Here is a 27,462-nt window from a genome sequence, read left to right as displayed (position 1 = left end):
GTTGCCTATAGAAGTGTACACGTATTGGAAAAAAAACTAGATAAAAAGTAATTAATTATGTCCCCTCGGTAGGTTGTAAACAATCAACCGGTGCACACTCAGCAATTTAACGTGCCTGGAATCGGTGAAATTAATCTCAGTTTCCTGGCATCGCCTCAGAACAACGTGAACCTTCTGTTCGACAAGAATCAGAAAACCGGCATGCCGGGAGAGATCAAACAGCAACAGGTGAGTGAGAATAATCAAAACCTGATAAACAAACCTATGTTATACTATAGTACAAATACAATACAAAGAAAACAAGTTTGTTAATATAAAATCAGCTTGCATAGAAGGTTTCTGATACGAACCGCGAAGTTGTGGATCACCCTTTAAACATCTGTGGTTCCTGGCCTTATATATATCTTTATATATATATATATATATATATATTTCTTGTGTGCGTGTGTCTGTCACTGAACTCCTCCTAAACGGCTGGACTGATTTAAATTAATTTTTTGGTATGCGTTTGGGTAGCACCCTGGATGATTTATATTCACAAATCAGCCCGACAGATGGCGCTGGGGTCCGCTAGTAACAGCCACCTATGCCTCACTTCAGTTGGCATTTTAAAGTAAGAGTGCCCCAACCTAGTCTTCATCATTGTCCTCCCTCAGACATAAGAGTTGTCATGCAAGCTTATTCATATTTACACTTATTGAGATTTCTCCTTTATCGAACCTTTCAGCCGGTTATTTATCGCCACTGATCTGACGAGCCCAAACTCTGTGAGTTCACGTTAGTTAAAGCGCAGATCCTATGATCACCGTAATGCATTGTCATCGAATTCTATGTTCTATTCATATTTTTAGTATGGGGTGCGGGAGCCCCAAAAATCAGTTGGGGTGGTTGGTAGACATCTGGGAGGTATATACCGGGTTCCCCGGGCGTCTAACAAAGCCAACAAGAGGGACATGCCGTGGAGGTTTTTAGTTTGGGTATACCCCCAGGGGGGGGAGTCCCACATAAACTCCGTCTTGCCCAAGGGTCGGAGGTAGCTTTTCCACCACGCAAAACAAAAAAAAAAGTATGGAACATGGCTTATGTATTTTTTATCAAAAGGGACTTTTAGAGCATTAGGTTTCGAGATATTAGCGAAATGTGATGGTGGTATTAAGTAAATGAATCAGTCTAGATCCACAAGATATCAACCGTCTAAAGGTAATTTGAGCTAAATATTTTAATAAAAAAAAAATTCAGAGTAAATTTTTGCGTTTAATTTTTGCTTTAATTACTCACTACCAGTGAATAATTGAAGCAAAAATTAAACGCAATAAAGCTTAAATTACACCACCACACCCTTCCACACACCATGAGAGGTTTCGCTTCATAATATTCTTGTTTTGATTACAGCTTTTGAGTGGTCGCTATTTTGTATAGAAAAAAGTGAATACCGGGTAGGTGATCCAAAATATTCAGAGTCCAGCACAAGACCAAGAAAATGCTAAAACAGATGACAAAATATGCTGAATTCCAGTTCAAAATATTATATTATATATTGATCGCATCAGTAAATATTTTGTTAATGTTTAATATCCTTCACAGCGGCTACAAAGTAAATATGCTGAACAAGGTATCCGCCGTGTGTCAAAATTAAAGATGTAAACAATATGTAGTTAACTCAATTTTAGCACTGATGTTTATTTTTACCATTGGACAGGCTTTTATAAATCTGGTCCACCACAGCAACAGCTAAACAGCTAAAATCTGGTCCACCACATTTTATACACTTCCACAGTACTATAAAACTAATATTGCGGCGTTTTGGTCATTACAACTTTAGCTACTCGAAAACTCCTATTAATTCACTTCAATTTACAACTCACAGCGCCAATTAATTGGAGGCAAAAAGAAAGTGCAAGCAGCCTGTGCATTAATATTAAATTGAGGTCAGTGAAGTTAAATAAATGCTCGCTTAATTACTTTAAACGATTATTTTCTCGTTCAGATTGTCGACGGTCAAACGCAAGTTGTCCAGCAACAGATAAGCATGTCTCAGCACGACTCCTCGCAGCATCACCAGACGGTCACTGTGGTTTCGTCCATGCCCAGCAGCATGTCCCATCAAGTGAGTGGTTTACTGAAAACTCTAGGGCGTGGTAGGGAAAACGTTTAGAAAGCGAAATGTGATTCTGTCGGAAATTTTGTCTTGTAATGGGGTGCGGTAATCCATAACACCCCGTTAACAAATAACACGCACTACCCATTTTAAGTCCAAGTCCTCATATTTGCAAGAGGGTTCGACGGTATAACAGTACATACTGAGTTAGACGAACTGACAAGCCATGAGTAACTTAGGACAGTTTATTATGAATTTGGACTGTGTGACATTGTACATTGTAAATCGGAGATGTTAGTCATAAAATACTCAGTGTTTTCATATCCACCCATTCCCATTACCACTACAGGCCACGGGTCTCCTCCCACAGTGGGACGGGGCAGTGGCGTGCACTTCATACATGCACGAAAGCACTGCATATTCTTAATTTTGGATAATGCGAAGGATTTTTCCATTTCATGCCATTTTCCTTCTTAATGCATACCCTGGTCAAAAACCCTATACACGCCACCGGGAAGGGGTGAAGGCCACCACGCTGACCCAGAGCGGATTGGAGAACATTATCAAGAACTCCCAAGCATGCAGGTTTCCTAACGATGTTTTCCTTCACCGTTGAAGCAAGTAATATTTTAATTAGGTCTTAAAACGTGCGAGCTCTTACCCCCTGGGCTATCACTGCTTAATAATTCTCTATGTAATGAGACTAATATAATATCCGATTGTCGCAGTGTGCAGCGACCCTGCTTTCTAAGTCCAAGGCCGTGGGTTCGATTCCCACAACTGGAAAATATTTGTGTGATGAACATGAATGATTTTTAGTGTCCGGGTGTTTATTTGTATTTTATAAGTATTTATATAAATTATACATAAAAATATTCATCAGTCATCTTAGCACTCATAACGCAAGCTACGCTTACTTTCGGGCTAGATGGCGATGTGTGTTTTGTCGAAGTATATTTATTTATTTATTATCCTATTAACTTTGTAACACACCGTCAGACAGATTTCATTATTTGTATTAAAATATTTTCATTATACGTAGCAATGTGATAAAAAGTATCGTCGAAGCAGTGTTATCAAATGTTGTTCTTCCAGGTACAGCAACAGCAAGCTGGTGGCATACAGCAACAAGCATCATTGCCACCTCTACAGAGTCTCCCACAGAATACTCAACACCCACAGCAACTTAGGTAAAGATAAAGGTTTTTTTTTTCTTGCTCCTTAAAGCTAAAGTCTTACCTACAGCTAACTAAACAACGTGTTAATGAAAACCGAAATAATACTTCACATGCTTTAGAGGTACATTATGTACTGTCTCTGAGACCTATCTGTGAAACCGAAAACCTAATAGTTTTCGAATAAGCAACTGCCATAGTTTTTACTGAAAGAAATCAGATACAGCCCCAACATGCTCAATTATAATCATGTACAAAACGTGCGTCGGTCTTTTATTTGCAATAAGGTTGTCATAAGTAAACACTTGAATGTTTTAAATTCTATTGTATGGAAAAATAAATATGCTTTTTGAATTTAATATTTTTACAGTGCGATTCCTTTGAAATATACTTATGCATCCTTCAATATTATTTCGTAATTTTGCTATACGTTGTTTAAACGTAACTTTATGGAATTCCATAGAGATATTTTCCCTATGAAATTCCGTAGGCGCCATTGAGTGCGAGTAAGACAGTAAGACAAATCCAGTCATCTCAGATGGTAGTTTGGATTTTAGTTTTTAGCACGGGAGCATGGAATTGACCATTTATTATTACACATCAATTATTTGGATATTATTTCCGCCAGTGCTCTGAGAGTTGATAAAGCTATGGGAGAAGATAAATTTTTATCCTTTCCCCGGGGAGATAATTGTCACCTGCCCACGTTAGCCGAGATGTAAAACTTGTCGCTGTGGTAATGTGTCTAATCTTTATTCTATTTAGCACCGATTGGGGCCACAGTCGGGTACAAGTAATCCAGCAGCCGTTGCAGAACAGCACATATCTCCAACAGCTGTACAATGCTCAAGGCCCACTATTGATGCCCGGCAACATAGCTCTGCATCCTGGCATCAATTCCCAACAGATACAGGTAAATAATATTCTAATTCCAATTGGCCTGTCGCAGGCACTAAGAAAGCGTACATACATATTTTCTTTCATTATTGTGAGGCGATAGGCATAACTACGAGACGAGGGGCTACACACTACCATCCTTTAAAGTATTATTATTTTAATGGTGCTGCCGTTGTGATTCAGGATTATAGTTCTTATTTATAGTATGTTAAGGTATTTCGTTTGAACGGTTAATTTAAAAAAATACTGATTTAAGCGATTGTAGACGCGTTAAGTTAAAATTCATTTATTTCCAGTAGGTCTAGTTTATGAGCACTTTTGAAACGTCGAGTCAGTCTGTAGTGACCCCCGGTTAACAAATGTAGTGATCACCATTGCCGCACTATAATGGAATGGTATTAATATCTAACGGTAAGCGTACCCATTACAGAAACCGCTTCCGATTATTTACACGTCACCTCGATAATTTTTCACTAAATACAAAAAAAAATCTCTTGTAATCCTGCTTTGCATGTTATTAAATATTAATAAAAGTAAAAAACCCACAAAAGTTTAACAGGCTCAACATTAGCACTAATATTTAGTGCCCGTGGTCCTACTTGTGTTAATTACTGGAGAAATCTGCCTTTTGTGGCTAAAATAAATACTTAAATATTTACTTATAAATAAATACTAATAAAAAAAAATGCATTGATAACATTTTGTGTTTATAACTAAACCTGCAAAAGTAGTTTTACGGCCGATTGGCATCACGCATCTGTAAAATCTTTGTGTGATGAACATGAAAGTTTTTCAGTGTCTGGGTGTTTTTTATGCATATTATAAGTATTTATTTATATTATTCAAATAAAAAATAGATAAAGAGACTAAGATAAGACGACATAAACAGATAAAAGACAAAATTAAGTTTGACTGATAAATATCAAATAATTTATGCTACGCATATCTATAACACAAGCTACGCTTAATTTGGGGCTAGATGGCGATGTGTGTAATGTCGGAGTATTTATATTTTATAGTTATTTTATGTAAACAACCCGTGGCAACCACTTTTAGTGCTGATAATTGGGGATTTTACGCGACCTTACGGCGTAAGAATGCCATTTATATAGGTATTCCTTCTTTTCTAGTTATATTATAAATGTTGCTGCTTAAAAGGTGGACCAAAAATTGTAAAGCTTGAACATACTTTTCAAATTATTGATCGACAATACAGGTTTTTTATGCTCCGATCCTGTATTTGTTATAACCTATGTTGAAAATGGGGCTCCGATACTTTCTCATCGTAAAACATTTAAATTGTGACTCCAAAATTGACAGACCTTGCATGAAGAGGTGTCCGAAGTTCAGGCATTCGGGACATCATCATGTCAATGGACATAGGTATTTTGTAACGAGTTCCAAATACCATGGTATTTTACTAAGCCGTCGTGGAGTAAGCTTTCCGAGACGCTAAGCAATTGTCTCTAACCCTACTTGTTTTTTTTAGCCGAAATTGCCTAGCCACTTGTTATTTATAACTTCAGACCGGCCAACTTACGACGCGAGTGCTGTATGCATTTTCAACGCTTAACAGAATTAGGGCCCTGATCGATTAACCCATTGTGCGGATTTTGTTAACACTATTAACTGGATACTGAAATGAAAACTATATTCGCCTATATTCGCGTCACCGTCATGCGACATGCTAATGCGGCGTGTTGCTACGGAATCGCGAGGCCTCACGGCCCGTGCCCATTTATAAGTATGTGAATCCATTTGTGCCAATAAATAATAAAAGGTAGTACGTCGCACAATATTAGGCGCTGATCTATTCTTGTGTGTGAGAAGCAATGATAGACTAGTAGTTAACGGTTCGGCTTTGTTTTCCCGACACGCACATCTAACTTTTTGGAGTTATACGCGTTTTTAATTTAAGCAATGCAAGCACTTTGCTAGCTTGGTTGCCAACGTCGTAACCCCCCCCCCCCCCCCCCCACCTGAGAGGAGACCCGTGCCTTTTAGCTGCGATTAATGGTTGATGATGATGATGATGATCGTTTCTTTAAAGCGCGGGCTATGCACAAAAACGACCGACCCACGACCGTATGTATAGAGAGTGAGTTTTAATTTTTAAACAAAACGGACCCGGCTCGCTGTAACTCAGTGATATTTATTCCCATTCACGTATAGATTTAAGGATAAAGAACATATACAAACATATATAGATGCGTCGCGTTGTGTAAAATTTTCAAGTTAATCTACCTATCGATTACTTTCGAGTTTTGCGAACAGTAACATACGGAAGCTGATTCTTTAAATTCAAATTAATGTTTCCTGTCGATTTATGCTATGCTACAAAGAATATCAAGTAAGATGATAAAAACGTATTTTCTTTTTGTTTTAACCTTCCGCTATCACAAAACGTGCAAAAATATCACTGTAAAACGCAAGAAATAGGTACCTTTTTAACATAAGCTTCATTATACAGTGTTAGCCGTTGAGTCGGCCAAAAAATTTGCTTTGCACATCGTTTTTCAATTGTGCCTACCACTTCATGCATACAGATTCTTGAATTTGATTTCATATTTTGCATAACAAGCGTTATCCCAGTAGTTTACACAGTCTTATCAACGCCTCGAAGCCATACACACGGGACATAGTCCTTTTTGCCTATAAATATACAGCTATCATATTTCAAGAGGCTAAGCATTCGTTACGTAAGATATCTTTCAATATATTTTTAATACCTTCCCACTTTTCTATTCCCATAAAATTTTATTGCACCCTTCGCTTTTATTATCTTTAAGTAGGCAGCGATTTCATTATAAAACCATTCTTGCTTGACAACCGAAATATTCTTAGCGAAATAACTTTATTAATTCTGGATCAGATCTGATTGTAAAAGAACGCCTTCGAAGTATTGCATACTAGGAAAGAATTATGAATTTTATTTTTTACTCTTATAGTGATTTAATATAATTTTTGTAACAGAAATGTAACAATACAATGAATTTTTTAGGCAACAAATATAATAAAATTACATTAACTAATATAATAATTATTAATTAATTAAAATTACTTACTTTAAAATTGAAATCCAATCAATTGTTTTGCACAAATAATCAGGTTTATAAGCTTTTTACTATCCCGCATACACTACTTAAATAATTTAATATCTCTGAAGCAATCATTAAGTTACATTAGCTGCCCCACTGGTCTAGTGATTAGCATAACGGATCACAAAGTACTGGGTTCGACTTCCTTGTAAGGGCACAAAATATTATGTTTTGGATAGTTTAAAAATTGAGTTATAAATGGTGTAACTAACACAAACTTCTTTTATATATATAGATTAGCATACCTTACATATAGAGCAAAGGGGTGTTGTTAAAATCTTCTTAAAGGTACTCCCTTTAAATAGATTTTAACAATATTTTCGGGCTGTTTTTTAATTTTTTTTATTGCATTCATATGTGCTAGTTAGATTATTGAGTATGGATATAGGTGGTTGGTATAATAATAGCCACATCTAGTCAGCTTCTACTCAGCATCGTACCGGAACGCTATATTATTAGAAGCCGGGAGTTGGAAAATGGCGGTCCTAATTCTGGTTCTTCGATCAGCACGTTAAGCCGCTCGTCCCGCTTATTATAACTTAAAATAGATAATCCCCACCAACTCTCAATCGAGCAGTCTGTTGGGTCTTTGCTATTTGCTGATCCTAGAAGAGAGGAGGCCTGTGCCCAGATATGGTACGTGAAGAGCCTGGATATGGTGAAAACCATTGTGATGTTGATGTATTGTATATTACATAATGTATTTACTTACTTAAGCCCGTATCTGAAGGTGTCAAGAGATATGTATCGTCGTAAGCCTGATTATCATAAATTTTCTATCGCTCGGCATAAAATAGACGCATACTATACGCCGGTACGCATCGCGTTCACGTGATAACAATATTCTTGGATAAATATTGTTATCACGTATATCTATATAATAATTTTGTCAATATTGTTGCAAATTGCGCTAAACATAACTAAATTATCAGAATAAAAATAGTTATGTTTTCATTGTTAAAAAGATGGTACTATGTTAATGTCCATTTTCTATCCGTCTAATCTATAGATTTATTACTTAGCAAGGTTGTTGATGCATAAATATCCGTACAAATAACAACTTTGCTAACTTATCAACGGATTAAAGTCAAAGTCATAAATATCTTTATTTAAGTAGAGCCTAATGACTTAGGTGGCACTTATGATGCGTACATTACATGAAAAATGTATACATGTTAAACTTCACACTATTAATTTAGAAAATTTAATTATAGTTAATTAAATCCAAATAATACAAATTAAGAATAGTTTAAATAACATTAAACTTAATTTATATTAATGAAAAAAAAGTGTTCTAGTCATTATTATCATACTAGAAATGCGTCTTCCAGCACTTTAAGGTTCATGTGTATTTTGCTTGTTTTGTAGGTGATTGCGGCTGGCAAACCGTTCCAGGGTAACCAACTGGCTCCACACATGCTGACTGCGCAGGGAAAGCAAGTGCTGCAAGGCCAAGCTGGTGAGACTAGTTAAAGTTTATTATGTAGCCTTTTTGGAATTATTACTGACGTAATTAGATGTATTTTTCTTTGAACATACAATGTGTAAATGAAAATCGAAATAATACTTCACCGGCTTTAAAGGGATACTAACTCTGAGACTTATCTGTGAGATCTAAATCTAATAGTTTTTGATTAAACCGTAGTATTTACTAAAATAAATCAGCCCCTACATCAAATGCAAAATTAAAATCATGTGACTCCTGTTACTTTATTAGGTACGCTTCACGTATCGTAGGTACTATGCCCGTGTCGGTCTTTTATCTTCAATAGGGTTGTCATAAGTAAACATATGAAATATTATTTCCTCATTCGGTTACACGGTGTATAATCATAATATGTCACATTTTTTATAACTATGTATTATAGTGGTGCTGAATCGGTTGAACGCAAATTCTTAACTGAGAGCTGTAGTGGTACTTATAGCTTAACGATAAAATTCCTTATAATGTGGTCAGGATAAAAGCATAATTTTTTCCCACAGGTAGTTAGTCAGTTTAGTTTTAAAAATAAAGACCACAAACCTGGCGTCTTAGTATAAATATGTAGGGTCAAGAAGTATAGCTAAAAAATTTTTAAATGAATCAAAATAGAGCTGATGAACAGAGACAGAGAGAGATGAAATAGAGATATTGTCCGCGTGTATTGCGGTTTTTTAAGATTTTTTTGAGGTGTCATTAAGCGATAAACTACATTTAAAAAAAACAATTTTTTCGAGAAGGTCTAACAGTGTGGCGATAAATTTGAATTAGACCGCTTAGTGCTATATTAGCTTATACTAAGAAGTAAACAGTTGTTTTTCTAAGTTAACTCAGCTTAAATTCTTTTCACAAATGTTCCAGTTAAAAAGATAAAACTACTATTAGTCTGGCAATTTAACAAAGTTTGGGATTAGTGCTCTACCGAATTAACATCAATAACAGTTTATTGCAATTTTATTCTCATAATTTAAGTTAAAAGATAATTAATTCAAATTCAAATGTAATCCCTCTAATCTTAAAATCCTGATAAGCGCTAATTTGCCACAATAACGTTTTATCTCGTAAAATTTGTGATTCTTTATACTTATTCATATTAAACCGCATATTAAATTTGGTCTACTATGGATTTGAAAACATCAGTTTAATGATGGTTTTATTCAAATTACTTTAATTGTAACATCTTATACTACTTCTACTATAGAATTTTCGTTGCACAACGATGGCACAACGATTTGAAACCATTCGACACGTTTTCAGTAGTAAGTAATTGTAATTTTTGTGATAAAACGCACTTGTGGCAAATAGCATATACGTGCTACTAACATAATATAACATTACTTTTATATACCAATATCATAGTAGCACGTGTGTAATATGTAAAAATAATAATAATAATAATAATAGTAATATTTTTTTTATAATTACGAAAGCTTTTCTAACTGATAATATGGTTGGTTGACAGCAATTGTACAGCGCCATCTAGTGACTAAGAATTGCGATTGTGGACTGCTTCACGCAAATACGCTAGCTCAGCCCTTTAAAAGCAAAAATAGAATGCAGTATTCGTCAACCTATAAAATTCTATCAAATAAAGTTAACGACGCGGGGAAAAAAATCAAATTTTGTATCCATTTAATCAGTTTTCGATATATATTTTTCTTTTATTTGATAGGAGTGTTTCTATTTGGTGAAGATATGATAAAGATCTTCCAAAATGGATCTCGTCATGGGACAATAGCAAATCACCCTGAATTATAAATAAATATACTCGTAGAATACTTTTTTTAAACGTTATTAATTTTTTTTTAGTCTTATTCCTTTTTTTTCATATAGTACAAGAAATCAAATTGGTTTAAGAACTGCAACACTATTTAGGTTACAGTTAATTTTACAGGTCTCACTACATATCAGGAGCAAGGTTTATAAATGTTTGCCATGAATTTCGTTTTTATTTCAAGTCTCGTGATATTTAAATCATGTGAATGCCTATGTCTTGGTTTTAATAGGGATATATATATTTTTTTTTTGATTGGCTAAATTTGCAAAGAATACGTGCGTTCATTTTTGTTAATAGCTAGTATTCGAAGAAAAAAAGATATTTGATGACAGCTTATACCGCTAATGTTATGTGAGAGCTTGTTTATATGAGACCATTGTCTTGCTGATGTAAACGAAATCTGATAATACGATTATATGATATACTTCTATAGTCACGGAATTATATATACATATAACATACAACATATTTCCACCTCAACTAAACTTCTTGAATAATATACAGATTCTGGTGTAAATAAATGGATTAACTAAAGTAAATGGGAAAATCCAAAAAAAGGGATTTCTTTTCCATTCTACTCATTCCATCATTTTATTAATTTTTAGCTTAGATCAAAGCAAAAAAAAAAAATCATTACTGTAAAAATAACTATCGAATACTCAGCAAGAAAGAATATCTATTATAGAAGCTTGTCTCATGTAAAAAATGTAATGTAGTATAACTCATTGGCGCAGTAGTGAGCGCTGTGGTCTATTGAGTTGAGAGGGCCTGGCTTTGATTCCTTGAGGAGGCAATTTGGTAATTTTTATTTTCTAAATATGGTCTGGTGGGAAGCTTCGGCCGTGTTACAACTCTCCCGGAGAAACCGTGCCGCCAAGCGATCTAGCGTTCCGATACGGTGCCGTGTAGGAAATAATTAGGGGCATTATTAATATGGTCATTCTCTGAAGACGTGAGTCTAAATGCTTATGAGTTTTAAATTTAAAATGCAAGCAAATCGTCTCATTTGGATAAGCTCTTAATGTTTGTGCCTCTCATTTGGAGCCTCGATCATCTTGTTATCATCTATGTTTGATGTTAATACACAAAACTCCACCTGCAAAAGTGATCTTTCTTTAATGCCCATGCTTCAACGCATATACTAATAAACCAAAGAAATTGAACTTTGTTTAAATTTTGGGCGCTTCCAAAACGTATAAAGGTACGTACTGGCAACGCCCGAAATTCGCGCATTAACAAACGGTTTTATTTCGTGCTTAATTTAAAATCGACAAATAATTTGGATTTGTTTAAAGTTGTAAGGTGGCTTATGCTTACAAGTAGTAGTTAGATATTAATTGCAAGTGTTTTTAGTTCTGCTTTTACACTCATCTTTCATCACGTCATTTCCCATGTTTTTCATTCTTTAAAACAATCGTTTTACTAAAATTGGACCCTAATACTTACGAAATAAGTATGACGAAAATTTCATACAACCTTATCTATCAATTGCAACTTTTACTAAGCAGGGTTTATATTTCGTCTACGTAAGTAAATCATTTAATAGGTCGTCGTTTCTTATTATATTATATTTCAAACCAACTATTCAATAACATTTTACGTCTCATTTCATTGCATTTCGATAATTGTTGTCGTGAATGTGTTAGTTACAATTACTGTGGTGTATTGGATTAATAATTGACATTTATGTACTATAATACAGTATTTGTCTTTTTTGTTTTAAATAGCTCAATTCCCTGGCTACACTACGATTCCAACCATTCCCACGACTCAGAACCAAACCTTCGTGTTCAGTCCCTTGGGCGTAATCAACTCGCAGCCAAGTATTTTGCCTGCGCACTCGCAATCCACGGTGTCTGGCATTGGGCAGCAGAAACCTGGTGAAATGCATAAGGTGAGCTCATATCTCAGCTTCTACGTGTACATGTATGTGTTAAGCATGATTTGAACGTTATAAGTCTGTCAGTGTGCTTGCCTCAGTTTAGCAGACAAGCCACCGCTGGTCACGCACTTTTTATTTACACGAGGCCAGTAATTCCTGGATTTTACTTGGGGTGACGTTAATAGAAAATAAATTTAACGATAATATGTACTCTACGGTTACTCGTAAAGACTCGCGCGAAGCATCTACACGTGTTCGCATCGATGGGGCGGGGCCGGGAAACGCGGATGGAGGTCACTGGCCTGAAAAATAGGCGCAGCAGGGCTGGCGCTGGCTTGGCTTGAAAAACTTTATACGAGGCCAATACCAAGCCAGCATTGCTTGCCATTGCCACTGGCAGCCAATGCTGGCTTCGTGTAAAGTATGCTTAATGGTAAGTACTCTATATAATGCATTCATTTATCATATTATTCATTCATATCAGCGCATCGTACTGCATTGCAAATGTTTTGCTATAATGTAAATGTTGCGTTGTGCACCTGTTATCCAAATCGAGTGTATGTCTGCGGTAGTTCAAATTTGACCTTCAGCTTACTTCCTCGTATCGGAGAGCACGTTAGGCCGTCGGTTGTGGAAATCTCTAAACCTTAACAAGGAGTCGCATTACATTATCTTAGTCAGCATTTAGACAGAGCGATGGCCTATGACTCTTCCATAAGAATGGAGTAATGTGCCCAGCAGTGGAACATGAATTAGGCTGATGATTAACGTAATTGCTTATCATTAAGGTGATGAGTGGTGGGAAAGTCACTGGTGCAAAAGTGGGCGGCGGTACGCAGACCGTGCCCGTACAAGCTCAGTGCGTGCAAGTGTCACAACCAGTGCTTGGACAACAGCCTCAGGCGCAGATCATCAGTCCACTGCAGGTTTGTTAAGTTTCTATCCATCCAGCTAGTATGGTCGCCCAATAGTATTACTCTCCGAAGAACTGGTTTTCACCGGCGATAAAACCACACATGTGCCATCTATTCGTAATCATACGGAGGTACAAATGTGGGAGTTATGCTTAGCCTCTTAATATCCCAATATGTTCTACTGCTGGTGGCCACCGAAATAATTTTACTGGGTAGAATACCTCATATGTATTGTATCGCATAATGGCTTATTGTGTTTCTATATGTTTCTGTAGGATGTAAATGTAGATAGTTCTAAATATTTGCATGTTAATTAAGCATTTTTGGACATATAAATAAAATTGTATGAACTCGTCACAAAGTTTCCTGAAGAAAAACCATTTCCTTCCAAATAAAGTTGTACCTTACCGGGAAATTTCTTCCCAGTTACCAAATAGAAGGCCTCCTAAAGAAAGTGCGATTACAGAGTACCTTTTCCATACTACTCGGTAGTTTTTGCCTGTTATCTGTGTAGATTTGTTGTGATCTTGTATTCTTGAAGTAAGCTTTTGCGAATTTTGCTCTAAATATATTGTCTTTGTTGATAATATTAATTTGTTTCAATTTTAAATGCAATGCACAGCGAGTGTTATTCATTAACTGTAATGCCTTTATAATTGAGTCTATGGAAACATTGTCTGACAAAGAAAACATAATATATAGTGCACTTAGTTTTCTCTATTTCTGTGCTTGGTTTGTGTTTTAGTGTCTACTAATGAGTGTTGTGATTTAAAAGAATTCAGTGACCAGACATTCTTTTGTCTTCGTTTTCATTTCAATCGGTTTATATCCGATAAGACTCGGCATAAGTTTTAGCTTTAATGAGATAAAAAGCATTTTAAGAAAAAAAAATCTTTCTTTTGAACCAAAGAATTAAATGTCATACACGTGGATTTTTTTTAAAACACGACAGCTCGCAGACTGTTGATGCCATATAAAGGAAATTACGGGCAGTAAGTAAGCCAGGCTCTATACTAAAAAGTATTAGCTAATTTTATTTATACAAGGTCCAAATGCACGTTAATACGTTGCACGACAACAGTCTGCGACAGTTTTGCAACAGCTGTACCAAAATCGCAAGTAGAACATAAAACACGTTTTTTGTACTACGTAAAAATAGGTATACATATGTAGCATGAAGTTAGTCTCCTATGTTGTTGTTAATTATTTTAAGTTTTTATTAGTTAGTATTTAATTTATTCGTAGTGGTCGATGCAAGACGAAATACTGAATTACATATTTGAATACGATAAAAAAAAGTTATGTGCGTAAAGTATATGAAGAATCACATGATTTTTTCTTATGTTATTGTGTTTTCTAGCATAGATTACATTAATTTAATCTTGTAAATATCCAAAATGGGTGCTACTATCTATGACTGATGATGTTCTGTTTTAGAAAAATTAATGTGAGCCGGTGCTTTCAGGCTGGCAGTCAGACGATGCAATTCGCGCCGTGGCAGATATCCGGCGCGCTGCCACAAGTGTGGGCGGGCGGTTTGCAGGCGGGGACTTTGCCCGCAGGCGGATTGCTGACTCCTAATCCCATATTTATCCGGGGAACCCAACCGGACGCTCAAACCTCGATGTTCATACAGCATTCGCCGCAAAACAATGTGCAGCACAACAGTTAGTAGCATTTCTTGTCTTATACATTTAGTTTTATACGCTTCTATATTTAGTAATTAACTAGGTATGCAGTGCAATGTTGAATATATCTCCTAGGTAAGGACAAATTCAAGATATTTTCAACCTAATTAAGTTAGGTACGTGATTCGCTAATCATCTAGTATATTATTGATCTGAGGTTGGACGGGTTTTTAAAACGATCTAAGGAACCTATTTAATCTGTTGGAATCATTGTCAGAGTGAGGATCACTCAAATGCTTAAATTCACATTGGGAACATGAAGAACTATGTATATAGTTTGCGGAATATCAATATTTATATAAGTTTTAAGTACTGCAATAACTGCTAGCGTTGTTTTGATATTTATATGCAATGCTTATTGTTTTATTTTTATTTTGTGATTATAATTTATCTGCACTGCGATTTTTTTTTTAGCTTTTAATGATCATACAAGATCATGCGAGTTTATAGCGTTCTACATTTGTTATAATCAACTCCCAGAATATGCGAGATTCATTGCCTTATTTATTTGAATCTTTGTGTTTTTTTTTATTATTATAGAATCTCTATGAAGCATTACGATTAATTAATTAAGGAAGAAAATTAAATCTTCATACTAATTAATTATCTTCTGGCGTATTCAAAGCGAAGATTACTTTCCTAGTTTGGCATCAGTATTGACCAAAGCTTGTGTTTATGCGATAAAACTTGATAGATGACGATAGTTCAAATCAGCTACAATGTAGGTTGTATGAAAGTTACTTTAATTTATAACATCATTCGAGATATTATTAAAGAAATATGGCACTCCAGAGGAAATTAGACGCGCGCCAGATAGAGATTAAAAGTCTAGCCTATCTATTATATGTCTAGCCATTAACCCTTCTTATCTTATACAAATAGGACGAGCAAACGGTAGACATATTTATCTCGTGGCGTGCCCTGCAGATCAAGTTAAATTATTATTACATAATAACTAATGACTGAATGCCGAATTGAAGTGTTTTGATAAGGGTCACTATTGATGCTACAGATGCTTCGGTGTCATGCGCCACTGCAACAACGGCCAAACCGCGCGCATCGTCGGACGGAATGGCCAAAACTTCGAGAACGCTGTCCAACATTCTGCCGTCCAGCGCCATCCGCCCAGCGTCCTCCGTGTCAACGCAGACCAGCGCCAACCAAGCCCAGAATCAGGTCACGTAATTTGTACTAAATTCGTTAACATATGGTACACACTCCACTGATAAACCTAAACTAACCAAAACTATATTTACCTCATTTTAATGGAATACGCGACGTCATCTAAATAGAAATACAATGGATACTGGTTAATTAGTGCCTTAGAGTATTTAAGAAATTCAACTAACACAGTAAGTACCCTTAACTAAATAAAATTTCCTTATATATAAAAGCTACTTTAAACAAATTATAGTATTACATTACTTCTTATTTTAGAAGAATTATGCACTATGGAACTTAAAGAACTATAATAATTTTAAATATATTGCAACACTTTTTGATTATGACGTTGCTGTTAATAAAGTGGTATGCAAATATCAAGATAGCGAAAAGAATAGTATATAAATATATTAGTAAACTATATAAACATATTAGTATTTTTAACTTTTATCAAGTATGATAGTAGTTCTTTGCAATCCAACTATTTAACGTTGGCTATCGTTAGTTTCGTGTGTAACATAATGCAACACTACATACTACATACATACAGAAAACTAACTAAAAATTAAATCATAGTACCTTTTTAGATGCATTCCTTCAGACAGAGTTGCATGAAAGTTCGATCCAGCTTTTTTTTTATTTTTTTTTAATTATCTTATATTATTTTGCTTCCCCTACCATTTTAATCCTAGATTGGTTGGTAGTGGAGAATGCAGGATCTACCCTCAATCGCATTTATGTAAGTGAAATCTCATACAAATACAGGCTAAACAGAGAGGCAAACCTGGCGTAAGATCGCCGGCGCCGACTTCGAAACAAGACGCGGCCAACCAGACTAATAAGATGCAGCATCAAATTCAGCAGCCAAAGCAGCAGTGAGTAAACGCGCTCGGGCGGCTAAGGGCATTTTATAAAGTCGATCAGGACTCTGCCCGAGCGTTTTGCACTTATAAAACAAAAGTGACCGAAGTAAACTAACGAGATCGTATAAACAAGAGTAGTTCTTGTCCTGTCTTCATTTTAAGTAAGACATGTGTGCTGCGCAAACAGAGATACTTTTGTGTCTTAGATTGGATTCAAGTCTTCTGTGTTGGATTCAAGCTTAATTCGAATATTTATTTTTAAACAGACACTTTTGGTGTCTATTTACTTTAACTTGATACACACGGATTAGCTTTTTGGAAGTTGTGTTGTTTAAGCTACTAAAAACTAAATGTTAATAAAGGAAGAAACTTTTGTAGTGTTACTTAATATATTACTAAATAAAGTTTTCTTCATATAACTGCCCAGAAACAAGTACTGACCGTATCCAACTACTGAGTACTAAGCGTGATAATTACGTTTTCTAATTCGATCGCAGGTAAGTAAACTACGATTTATATCGTATCGTAGGAGCGCCATCTATTTATAATAATTTGAAGCCGTATTGCCGCTAGATGGCGCTCTATCGATATTCGATACCGTATAAATCATAGTTAATAGAATCTCGATCGAATTAGTAAACGTAAAAAATCTCACACTTTACATTCAGTACCGACTCGGTAACAATGTGTCTAAGTTTGCTCAGCACATTACGGGTGTATACAGGTTCTACCAGTCGCAATTTGGACTATTCTGACAATTTTATTTTTGTGCCCATAGATCGGAACAGGTAGAGTGTGATTTGGGTCAAGGTTCTCAAATTGTGTTTTATTATTGATAAGCCTTGGGGGTCTTTATGACTTGTTACGATTAAATATTTTTTATCCACCCTCGGCACAGACCTCTCATAAGAATGAAGGATAAGTTCTGTTTGATTTCATTTAAAGAGGGAGATAACACTGAAACACAGTATTTAAATTTAAATTTGTCTTTTCCTCACATGTAACAGTCATAAATGTTTTTATCATAAGCTGACCAATTAGCCAATGCATTTACTGGATAGTTTAATGACTCTTGGAATTGCATCGACTGCAATGCAAAGTTTGGCTAGTCCAGCGTTCATCTGAAGGACTCTTAAGCGTTACTGCTTTAATAGTCGGTTTTATTTATACCGATATATTATTCCCTTGTGGGATTCCATGGCATAACCATATTAAGATAAAGTCATGAAATCACAAAAAATTGCCCAACCTATTCCGATCAATGTGGGTGACTTTCACATGATGTTTGTTAATAACGTATCCAATAAGGTCACTTTTGTATTATAAGGATGCAATGTATCCAAGTTGATTTGGATCTGACTAATATTACTAATATAAATATTGCAATCAGGTTTTAACATACTCGGGCCAAGCGCTCATTGATAAGATGGCACGGCAATATTTTTTTAAAGTGACGATACGTAATATACCACATTAACAATACAACTAAAATAATAATATTATGAAACTGAAAGTTGGTTTATTTGTTACTTCTTCACGCACCATTTGACGGATTTCGTAGAAATATCAAATGCGGATGAATTGACGAATGCAAAATTTTATCGCGGAAAAATCTAGTTTCAGTAAAATACCCCACGTTTTTATTTATCTCTGGACCCAATTTATAACTTCACCAAAATTAAGTTTTGGGTATAGCCTAAATATGCACGGTGTTTTTTCCGTTGTTATACAATGACCGTTATTAACAACTGTCAAATTGCTTCTAACTAAAAACCAAAAAAAAATTTGAAAATTAAATGAAAAGTTTTGTTTATGAGGATATGAAAGAAATGGTCGTCGTTTCATGCACCAGAAGACGTTCGAATTGGTGGTTTATTTGTAAGTTACAGTCCATAAATCTGAATGCAGAAATTGTTGTTTTAATTTTTCAAAGCTTATGTAGTAAACTTAAATTATTTGGAATGCTGAAAAGCAATTTTTTGGGTTACTGTTAATCAGATATACGTTGATAAAGAGGCTGTCGATGAACAACGATAAAAAAAATCACTGTGTTTAAACGTTACCTCCGTTTATATCGCAACCCGTATACTTCAAATTGGCGCTTTAAAGTTATGTTGGTATGGTATATTATGATTAATCAATTAAAAAAATCCTTGATTTGCCGTCACTTCAGTGGGCCTTGGCCATAACAGTACCGTAGCTAGAGCCATTAGTGGCCAAAATTAAGCCTTTACGCCCTTGATAAAACTTTAGTTTCAGAAAAGGTATAGTAACTAGTCAAAAGAGTGTTAGTAAATGCATAACGGTAGTGTTCCGTAGTCATAAACTTTGGCCATTCACCAAAATCACGAATAGAATATTAGAAACTAAGTAGTTTTCATTTTCCCAACTAGATAGTGTTTGTTTCACAAGTAAATTTCTCAGCACAGTACCACACGATCATTCAGTTGGTACAACGTTTTTTAATGATACCTTAAAATGCACTCGTGTTTGCAACTGTTACTTATTATATTCGGCAAATAAATAGGGTTTTTAAATAACGATTACTATTTTTATAATTTTTGCGCGTTACATATTTGACTGCGGAACTAAAATAAAGAAGATCCTATAAAATATTTTATAATTTGTAATGTTTATCATTTAAAGTAGGTACGTAGACTATAAAGTGATATTATATTATTATAATGCTTATATTAATAACTTTCTGCTTTTAACTTTTTGCATTTTGCTTATTTAATCGAATTTAATATTTTTTATCAAGCAAGTACAAGTCTACGTATACTATGCAGCCTTCTTTTACTACGCTTTCCACAGAAAGAGTTTGCTTATCTGATGGTTTTCGATAACATAACGTCTGAGTAGAATCGACGTTATGCACTTATTTTAAAGCTCGATCTGCAATATACAATTTTTTTTTAAGATAGCAGGCTACTGATTTTTATGTCGGACCATTTTTCGTGCACACCTTGAAAATCGATCAATGAATATGTAATTTATTAAATTTCCTGCAAAAACAAATCCCTACCAAGATAATAAATAGGAAAGAGACTGTCGTTTACGCCTACCTTGAGCATTTCTCACGTAGGCTACTTTTTGTCGCAAAAAAAGGATTGAAAAGTTCGCGAAAAGAAAAAAAAAAATACGCCCATACCTCTTAATATGTATGTCAGATTTAAGAAAGCAGTATGTTTCTGAGGACTTTGTGCTTACAGAGCAAATGCAAACAGTAACAGAGCATTATAAATGAGCTTATCTAAAAGAAAACACGTATACTTTTAATAGCATACAATAAATTCGGGATTTACTCTTTAGATTTACTCTGAAGAGTATCTCAAATTTCAATTATCTCCTACGTTGTCGAGATAAGCAGACTCAGCCTACTTAACTCATCTTGCACTTATCTTACTAATTTATTTATGATATTTAATTTAAATTTATTCTGGTTGTATTACTACTATTAGCAATGAAGCCCTTATGTATTCTAAATATTCAATTAAATATGAAAAATAATCTATAGCACTAGCAAATAATGTGTATATTTGCATGATTTAAGTACATATTTATTATAATTATCAAATCGTAATATTTATTACAATATCAATGTTATATGTTATAAAACAAATCATTAACGTATTAAACTATTATATTAAGTATTTATAAATATAAAAACTAAGCTATTTTTACGTATGTAAAATAAATTTATTTAATTATTAGGAAAACGCATGTCCAGACACGCTAAAAGCGGTCGGGATTCATGCAAATACGCCTGCCACCTTCCCATAATAATTTATTGATATCGCAAAGGTCTACTAGATAATGGGTGGACTATATTTAATATACCTCCTTTTGTTAAGGGCGTGAAAGCTGAATTAATAGCACATACAACGAGCAAAACTTGTTTAAGCGAAGGGTTCGATAGCGCCAAGAGATTAATAATCGATCACGTAATAATAATGCGCGTAAAAGCGTATCATTCAATGGTTTTCAATATATTTATTAGTAATTCTTTGGAAAGTAATTTTATTCGCGAATAGAACACGTAAGAGTCAAATTTCTGAACAGAACCAAGTGTCATAGCCCTGCCGTTGAAGATCGATTTCAAAGAATAGCTAGTAGTATAGCAAGAGTCCATAAAGGGGCTTTAAGTTTTTTAAGACTACATATATGGCTACTAATCTAACGATATGTAAATCTATTCTTGAAAATGCCTTATGTGTCTTGCGCAAATTGCAGTGCCAAACTGCAATTGCGGAAGTTCACCGGGGCATCTAGTCATTAATAGCTTACATATGATTTGAGGGAGTTCAACAAACACAAGACGCGTCGCTAGGTGGCAATCTAATACAAATCGTAGTTAACTTTGACGCGGTCGAATAGGTAGAAGATCTCACATTGAGCACTCTTATCCTAACTTGGATATATTGGGACCTCGTCAAGATTAGTCGTCGGCATACCCTTTCTAGCATTTATAAATATAAATATTTTAAATCAGTTCAAACAACTTTCTGCCGATTTCTATGATATTATATTTTTTTTTACCGATTTTGTGTTACCTACGTTGGGTACGAATCTCGATTTAAGTAGATACCATTAGTTCTACGGATGCATTTTCACTTTCGCAAACCCCATCATCTTTTAAACATATTTACCGCAATTCCAGTAAAGATGGTATTATTTACTAATCGAAGAACTTTTTATGTTTAGTATTTTGAGGGCCGCCGTGAACTAGGTATATGCGTAATATAAATATTACGGATTATATTTTCGAATTACATACAACATATTTCAATTATGCTCCACAGTTGTGATTAATATCGTATGGAATGCGTGCTGTAAATAATATTTTAAAGAGTCAGTTTTGCGAAGAAATGTATTGAAAGCCATTTATTATTTTTTGACGCTAACGCCTTTATTATTTTTTTAAGCGATAGTGGCCTACGTTCTAAAGCATCATACTCTAGCTACGGCATTGTTTATAATTTTTATTGCTTTTATCGTTAAGATTGACGTCTTCTTATCATGTGCGAGAAACTGGCTGGGTTCCGCAATTCAAATTTTGTATAAAGGTTGCTTATTTTTTAAATAAGCTTAAGCTTTGCGGCTTATTAATGATTGCTTTTTTTCAAAGCGAATAATCACTAAATCGGCCTTGGAATTTGCGAAATTCATTATTTTGATCATAATTCAATAAAATCTAAAGCTTTCATAGAAAATCTTGTTTGATATTTACTTAAATGTTGTCTAAAATCACTAAAATTATAGTTAATTTATAACGTAACTATTATATTTTTGGTTATTTAAAGAAATAAAGTTTTTTAACATCTTTAACACAGACAATATTAAGGATATCACGCAAACGTAAGCGTAACTAGGTCATTGACTGGGCGATTGTTTAACTATTTGTACATATTTGTAAATATATAGTCAAACTCGACAATAATTTTAAGTATGCAAGTTTCTTTTTATGGGGGAATTAATATAATCTAAAACGTCTTATTTTATGGACAATTGTAACACAATAAGAATTTGCCTTTAACGTTCTTGAACAATATTAGACAATCGCCCTACTAATATTGGCACGGCCCCAAGCAAGTTCTAAAACTATACTACAGAATTGAAAGACATGGAAGTTAAAAAAACATTTAATAAATTTACCCACTCTTCATTTGATTAAACCTTTTTACGCGAGAGAATTTGTAAATTCCTATTTAGTGGATGTTTGAAATGACAAATGTAAATAGTTGTATGTAAATAGTTGATGTTGAAAAAGAGGAACTGCTGAGTTTCTTGCCGGCTTCTTCGCGGCTGAATCTGCCTTACGAACCGTCGGTAGAGTCACTACAAACAGACCGACTTGACGTTTCAATATTGCTTATATTAGGCCCACTTGAAATAAATTAATAATGAATTTTGAATTTTTAAATTTTGTCCAGTTGTTATGCTTAGTATTTTCGAAGATATTGTGAGTGAGAGAGACAGCCAGTCAGTCAGTCATTCAACGAGTGTTATTCGTCTTTTATTCATATAGATTCTGTAGTCTGTAGATTCTGTAGATAGCAACCAAGACACCAAGTATAACATCTCTATTCACAAATGTAGTCTTTTGATTGGTAGAACTTACACTGTGAGTTCTGTCTGAGCACGGATTTTTTTTCTATTTAGTAATTTATTTTACAAAGGAAATTCCACAACTAATTATTTCTTATGCGCAATGTCTCAATGTCATGCCTATTTTTATGTAGATATATACCCGTAACATACCTGCTACAAACATAAAAAACTTTGTTTATACATTATGCCACTAATATTATTATTTTTTTATTTAAAAATTCTTTTGCCATCCTACCAAAATGCTAATAATTATATATTTTAGGCTGAAGAAAAAAAAATGAATTTTAGAATGCCTATCTATTTTGAAGGGCATATCCCGATAGGTGGGTTTACCTATTACTGCGTTGAGCAGAGACGGGTTGGGGATTGCAGTACATGATAGCAGTAGCAAAGGACCCTGCTGCTCTTTCTCTGTAATATTCTCTTAGTCGCCTCGTACACAACTGTAATCTGATCTGCCGTTACCACACAGTACGTCACGGCATAGAATAATTCCAAGGAAATACTTATTTATATAATTTTTTGTGAATAAAGATGTGAGACTTCAAACTAATGTTTGTGTACTAATGGAAAAAAGATACTGGCCACGGGTGCCGTGCCTTGCCGTATTTTACTTTTTTTTTATTTTTTTTTTATTTTCACTTATATTTTACTTCCGTTTTATTTTCACCTAGTTACTCTTATGATTTTTGGGTCCCATTTAAACAATTTGGGTGCGGAACCTCAAAAGCACAAGAAATAAAAATGATGAGACCTCATTCTTTGTGTATAAAAATGTGAATCCCTGGCCACCTGTATTAATGGAAAACTTTTTAATGAGCTTAATATAAGGACCTAATTCATGATTTTCGCGAAGTTCATATCAGCATAACTGCTACCCTTACGGACCTAATACAACCACACAAATCCATAATTGCAGTTCTTTATTCCGAATTTTATATAATTCTAACATCTTTTTCGAATATATTCCAAGAGTATAAATTATAGCATAACCTGAATTGCACTCCTTATTTGTTACAATCAATAGTCGCATATCTAACAATCACATAATATGTTAGAAATGCAGAGCTGTTTATAAGGATTTTTCATTAATACAAGTGTTTACCTTTTCCCAAATATTTTCCCATTTATTTGCTCTTCTCTTTCCGATCGCTGTTGATCTAACTTCTTTTAATCTCTAATATCTCCCAGTTTACCCTTGTACTCTTTATTTGAGTTACTCACATGTTTCCTCTTTCCTTCTCTGTGAAATCTGTGTGTTTCCGTATTATTTTACCCTGCTTAATATTGGTGATCTTCCTATATTTCCTCGTATGAAAAGATTATTTTTCTAATCAATGTTATTTTGTAACAAGGTCTAACAAAATTCAAGTCCTTTGACAACTGGGGTAAGGAAACAATCTTTACTTTACGCAAGCAGTACTAATCTTTTACTAAAACACATATTATATAAAATTTTCGTAAAAGAAAAATTAACTAGTTAATAAATAAGAGTAAAAAAATTGAGCTTTTAATTTCAAAGTGGCATCAATGCCTAATGTTATACATACATGTTTGATTTCTAGAGTGGAGGGAAAACAATTTCAATATAATTACGACATAAATGGGTTATAATTATGAGCTAATAGTAGAAGATCGTTATTGCTTGCGAAAGGCCTAATGATCTTTTAACACATAATTTAATATATTGTGGTAAAGAGAAAGAAAGGGGCCATTTGAGAAAATTGAGCTAACCTTCGCAGTGGCATCAAGCTATTGTGTTATACATATATGCTTGATTTCCAGCGCGAAGGGAGAACACTTCCAAAATAATACAACCCATTTAATTTTTTTTTTTTTTAAATACAGTAAGGCATATTTCGCTTTATATTTAAATAAAAATGGCACATAAAATATAGATTTTAGATATACGCACGGTTCGTAAAAGCTTTATAAACATCAAACCATGTCATTTTGCTTGCTCATCATCAGCTCAATTCAAAATATAAATTGAATAAAATATGGATTTGATTGTTTCGACTGAAAGCACCTCATTAAAGCTCAATTATAAGCACTGCGAAAACTTTTCAAATTGGTGTTGTCTGACCTGCAATATTTCCTTTTATAATCATCGCATATATATAAAGCTACATATATCTGTATACAAATATAAAGCTGAAGGGTTTCGTGTCTTCTTGAACGCGCTGATCTTAGGAAGTAGTTACTACTAGTCAAATATAAGAAAATCAAGTTTGTAGGTTGGATCATTATGGGAAAATTTAACTAGTTATTATTTAAAAGTAACGTTTATTGATTTATTTTAACATTGTATAGGTGTTCAATTATAAATGTATTGCTGGTCAGACTATACCTCATGTATCCTTAACCCATCGTTGCATCACCCAAACTTCTCATCATTCTAACAATAAAAATAAAAAATTTGATAAACCAATATTTAAATTACAACAAATATCATAAAATCTACATACAGTTTGGTGGGTGCGATTATGTTTGATGAATGTTTTTCTTAAACTATAATCTTGATAACTAACACTGGCTAATTTGGCCCTAGTATACTTGGAGTGTAAATATTACATGAGAACAAAAAATTCCGAGCATTTATAAGACAATATAAAAGATAAATTTGTCCTAAATACTGTATGAAGCATGTTTTGTATATAAGCTAGTGCCAAATTAGACATCGTTTATGTATTTATATGAATAAATTATTTTTTGCTGGAGGATCTTCATATCGTGGTTTTGATCTAAAATGTTTATTACTATAAAACTATTATAAATATTCGACTCATTCTGAAGAACCATCTCTTCCGGCCTATTAGAGGCACAAAAATACCCCTTTTTTGGTTTAAAAAGATATTAAGGTTTCTTTACATTAATACTCTAGAGCGGTGTCTAAATATGTCGTGGCCAACTAATTGGATACATCTAGAAGTAACATATTGTTTTATAAGTAATTAGAAGTTTAGAAAAAATAAATACCTTTGGTGGTTTTTTCCCTAACCCTTAAAACTTGTGTCAGATAAACGAATCAAACACCAGTTTTGGGAAACTTCTGTGGCACGCGTAGACTCTTTTATTAAGTTGCTATTATTGCTATGGCTATAGGAGGGAACTCCCTTGATATCTAAATACTTTTAAGACCCGTGTGAAGATTTTGAGACGATTGATTGAAGTGTAAATATTTCAAGATATATAATTATTTTACGGGCCTCCTAGTCGGTCACTCATTTAAATGGGAAATTTATTTTCTATTTAAGAAATTAGTTAGTTATCAAAATTAATGTATACTACACAAAATTGCATGTTAATGCGAAGGAAAAAGAAAACCAGAATTGCCCGAGGGGGAATGACCGAGACATTTTTAAGGAGACTTGATAACATTTTAGAAATGCTACGTACAGGGAACTAGTTAAGAGCAAAGTTAATAAAGCGACCAGAAATACTTGGTCACTCCGCCTAAAAACTATAACTTTAAGCTAAGATGTAGTAGTGCTTCAACAGAGCTCATCCGAGGAACTACCGCCATGCTTTTTCTGCCGTGTTGCGCTCTGAAGGGCGTGGTGGCTGGTGTAATAACAGGACAGCACAGGACACAGAACGGCACTATGTCGTATATATTCCTTGCCAGCCCTGTGAGGTATTGCTTTGTTTATGAGCGATGGTTTCTTACAAAATAAACTCTGAACTAATCTAACTGAACCCATCTCGGCTGTATATATATTAGAGAAGGCAGGTTTACTTTGCTGTTTAAAATTGAGGAAGGTAGGTGAGCATACTCAGGTAACAAAGATGAACTGCTTAAAACTCCTCAATATTGGCTCCGCCCCCTCGGAACTTATCAAATAACTTGCAATTACGTCGCCACGCCCCATCAACCAAACTTGAATCTATTAAAATAACTTAAATATTTATTTGCTTGATGCTTGAGGAGATTAATATTACTAATTTCGTTAACATTTTTATAGTGCACCTGAAACTTTAAACTCCTATAAAGTTTCTGATATTCTCCATTGTTGATTCGGCGTGAAGATGTTAACGCGCACTTGAAATTGTCAAATGAAAATCGTGGTGGTCGCTCTACGAATGTGTTTGTATTTTATTTTGTTACTACAACGCATACATTCCGGACTACATTCCTCTTTTTGAATAGGTTGCTGGTAATGACCACGACCCCGCAGATGGCGCCTGTGTCAAACCTATCCGACAAGCAGCCACTTAACAAAAATATGCAACAACAAAACCTTCTTCAGCAGCAAGCCATGCAGGTAACCACTAATCAAAATCCTATTTTATTAACTATTCAAGTAATACTGCTTTT

General features: G+C 34.4%; 1 protein-coding gene across 3 annotated transcripts in view; it reads left to right on the top strand.

The window, feature by feature from the left end:
• LOC120636202 (polyhomeotic-proximal chromatin protein-like) overlaps positions 1-27,462 on the top strand; it is a 55,987-nt gene that overhangs the window by 9,076 nt on the left and 19,449 nt on the right. For all 3 annotated transcript variants that reach the window (XM_039907561.1, XM_039907558.1, XM_039907560.1), the window contains 11 exons: positions 73-228; positions 1,988-2,107; positions 3,194-3,288; positions 4,039-4,186; positions 8,637-8,727; positions 12,253-12,419; positions 13,196-13,333; positions 14,787-14,988; positions 16,022-16,185; positions 16,936-17,045; positions 27,295-27,409. In XM_039907561.1, coding sequence (XP_039763495.1) covers positions 73-228; positions 1,988-2,107; positions 3,194-3,288; positions 4,039-4,186; positions 8,637-8,727; positions 12,253-12,419; positions 13,196-13,333; positions 14,787-14,988; positions 16,022-16,185; positions 16,936-17,045; positions 27,295-27,409 — 1,506 coding nt within the window. The remainder of the gene's footprint in view (positions 1-72; positions 229-1,987; positions 2,108-3,193; positions 3,289-4,038; positions 4,187-8,636; positions 8,728-12,252; positions 12,420-13,195; positions 13,334-14,786; positions 14,989-16,021; positions 16,186-16,935; positions 17,046-27,294; positions 27,410-27,462) is intronic.

This window comes from Pararge aegeria, chromosome Z, assembly GCF_905163445.1.
Source record: "Pararge aegeria chromosome Z, ilParAegt1.1, whole genome shotgun sequence".
In the NCBI taxonomy this organism is placed as follows: Eukaryota; Metazoa; Arthropoda; class Insecta; order Lepidoptera; family Nymphalidae; genus Pararge; species Pararge aegeria.
This window is presented reverse-complemented; position numbering and strand designations above follow the sequence as displayed.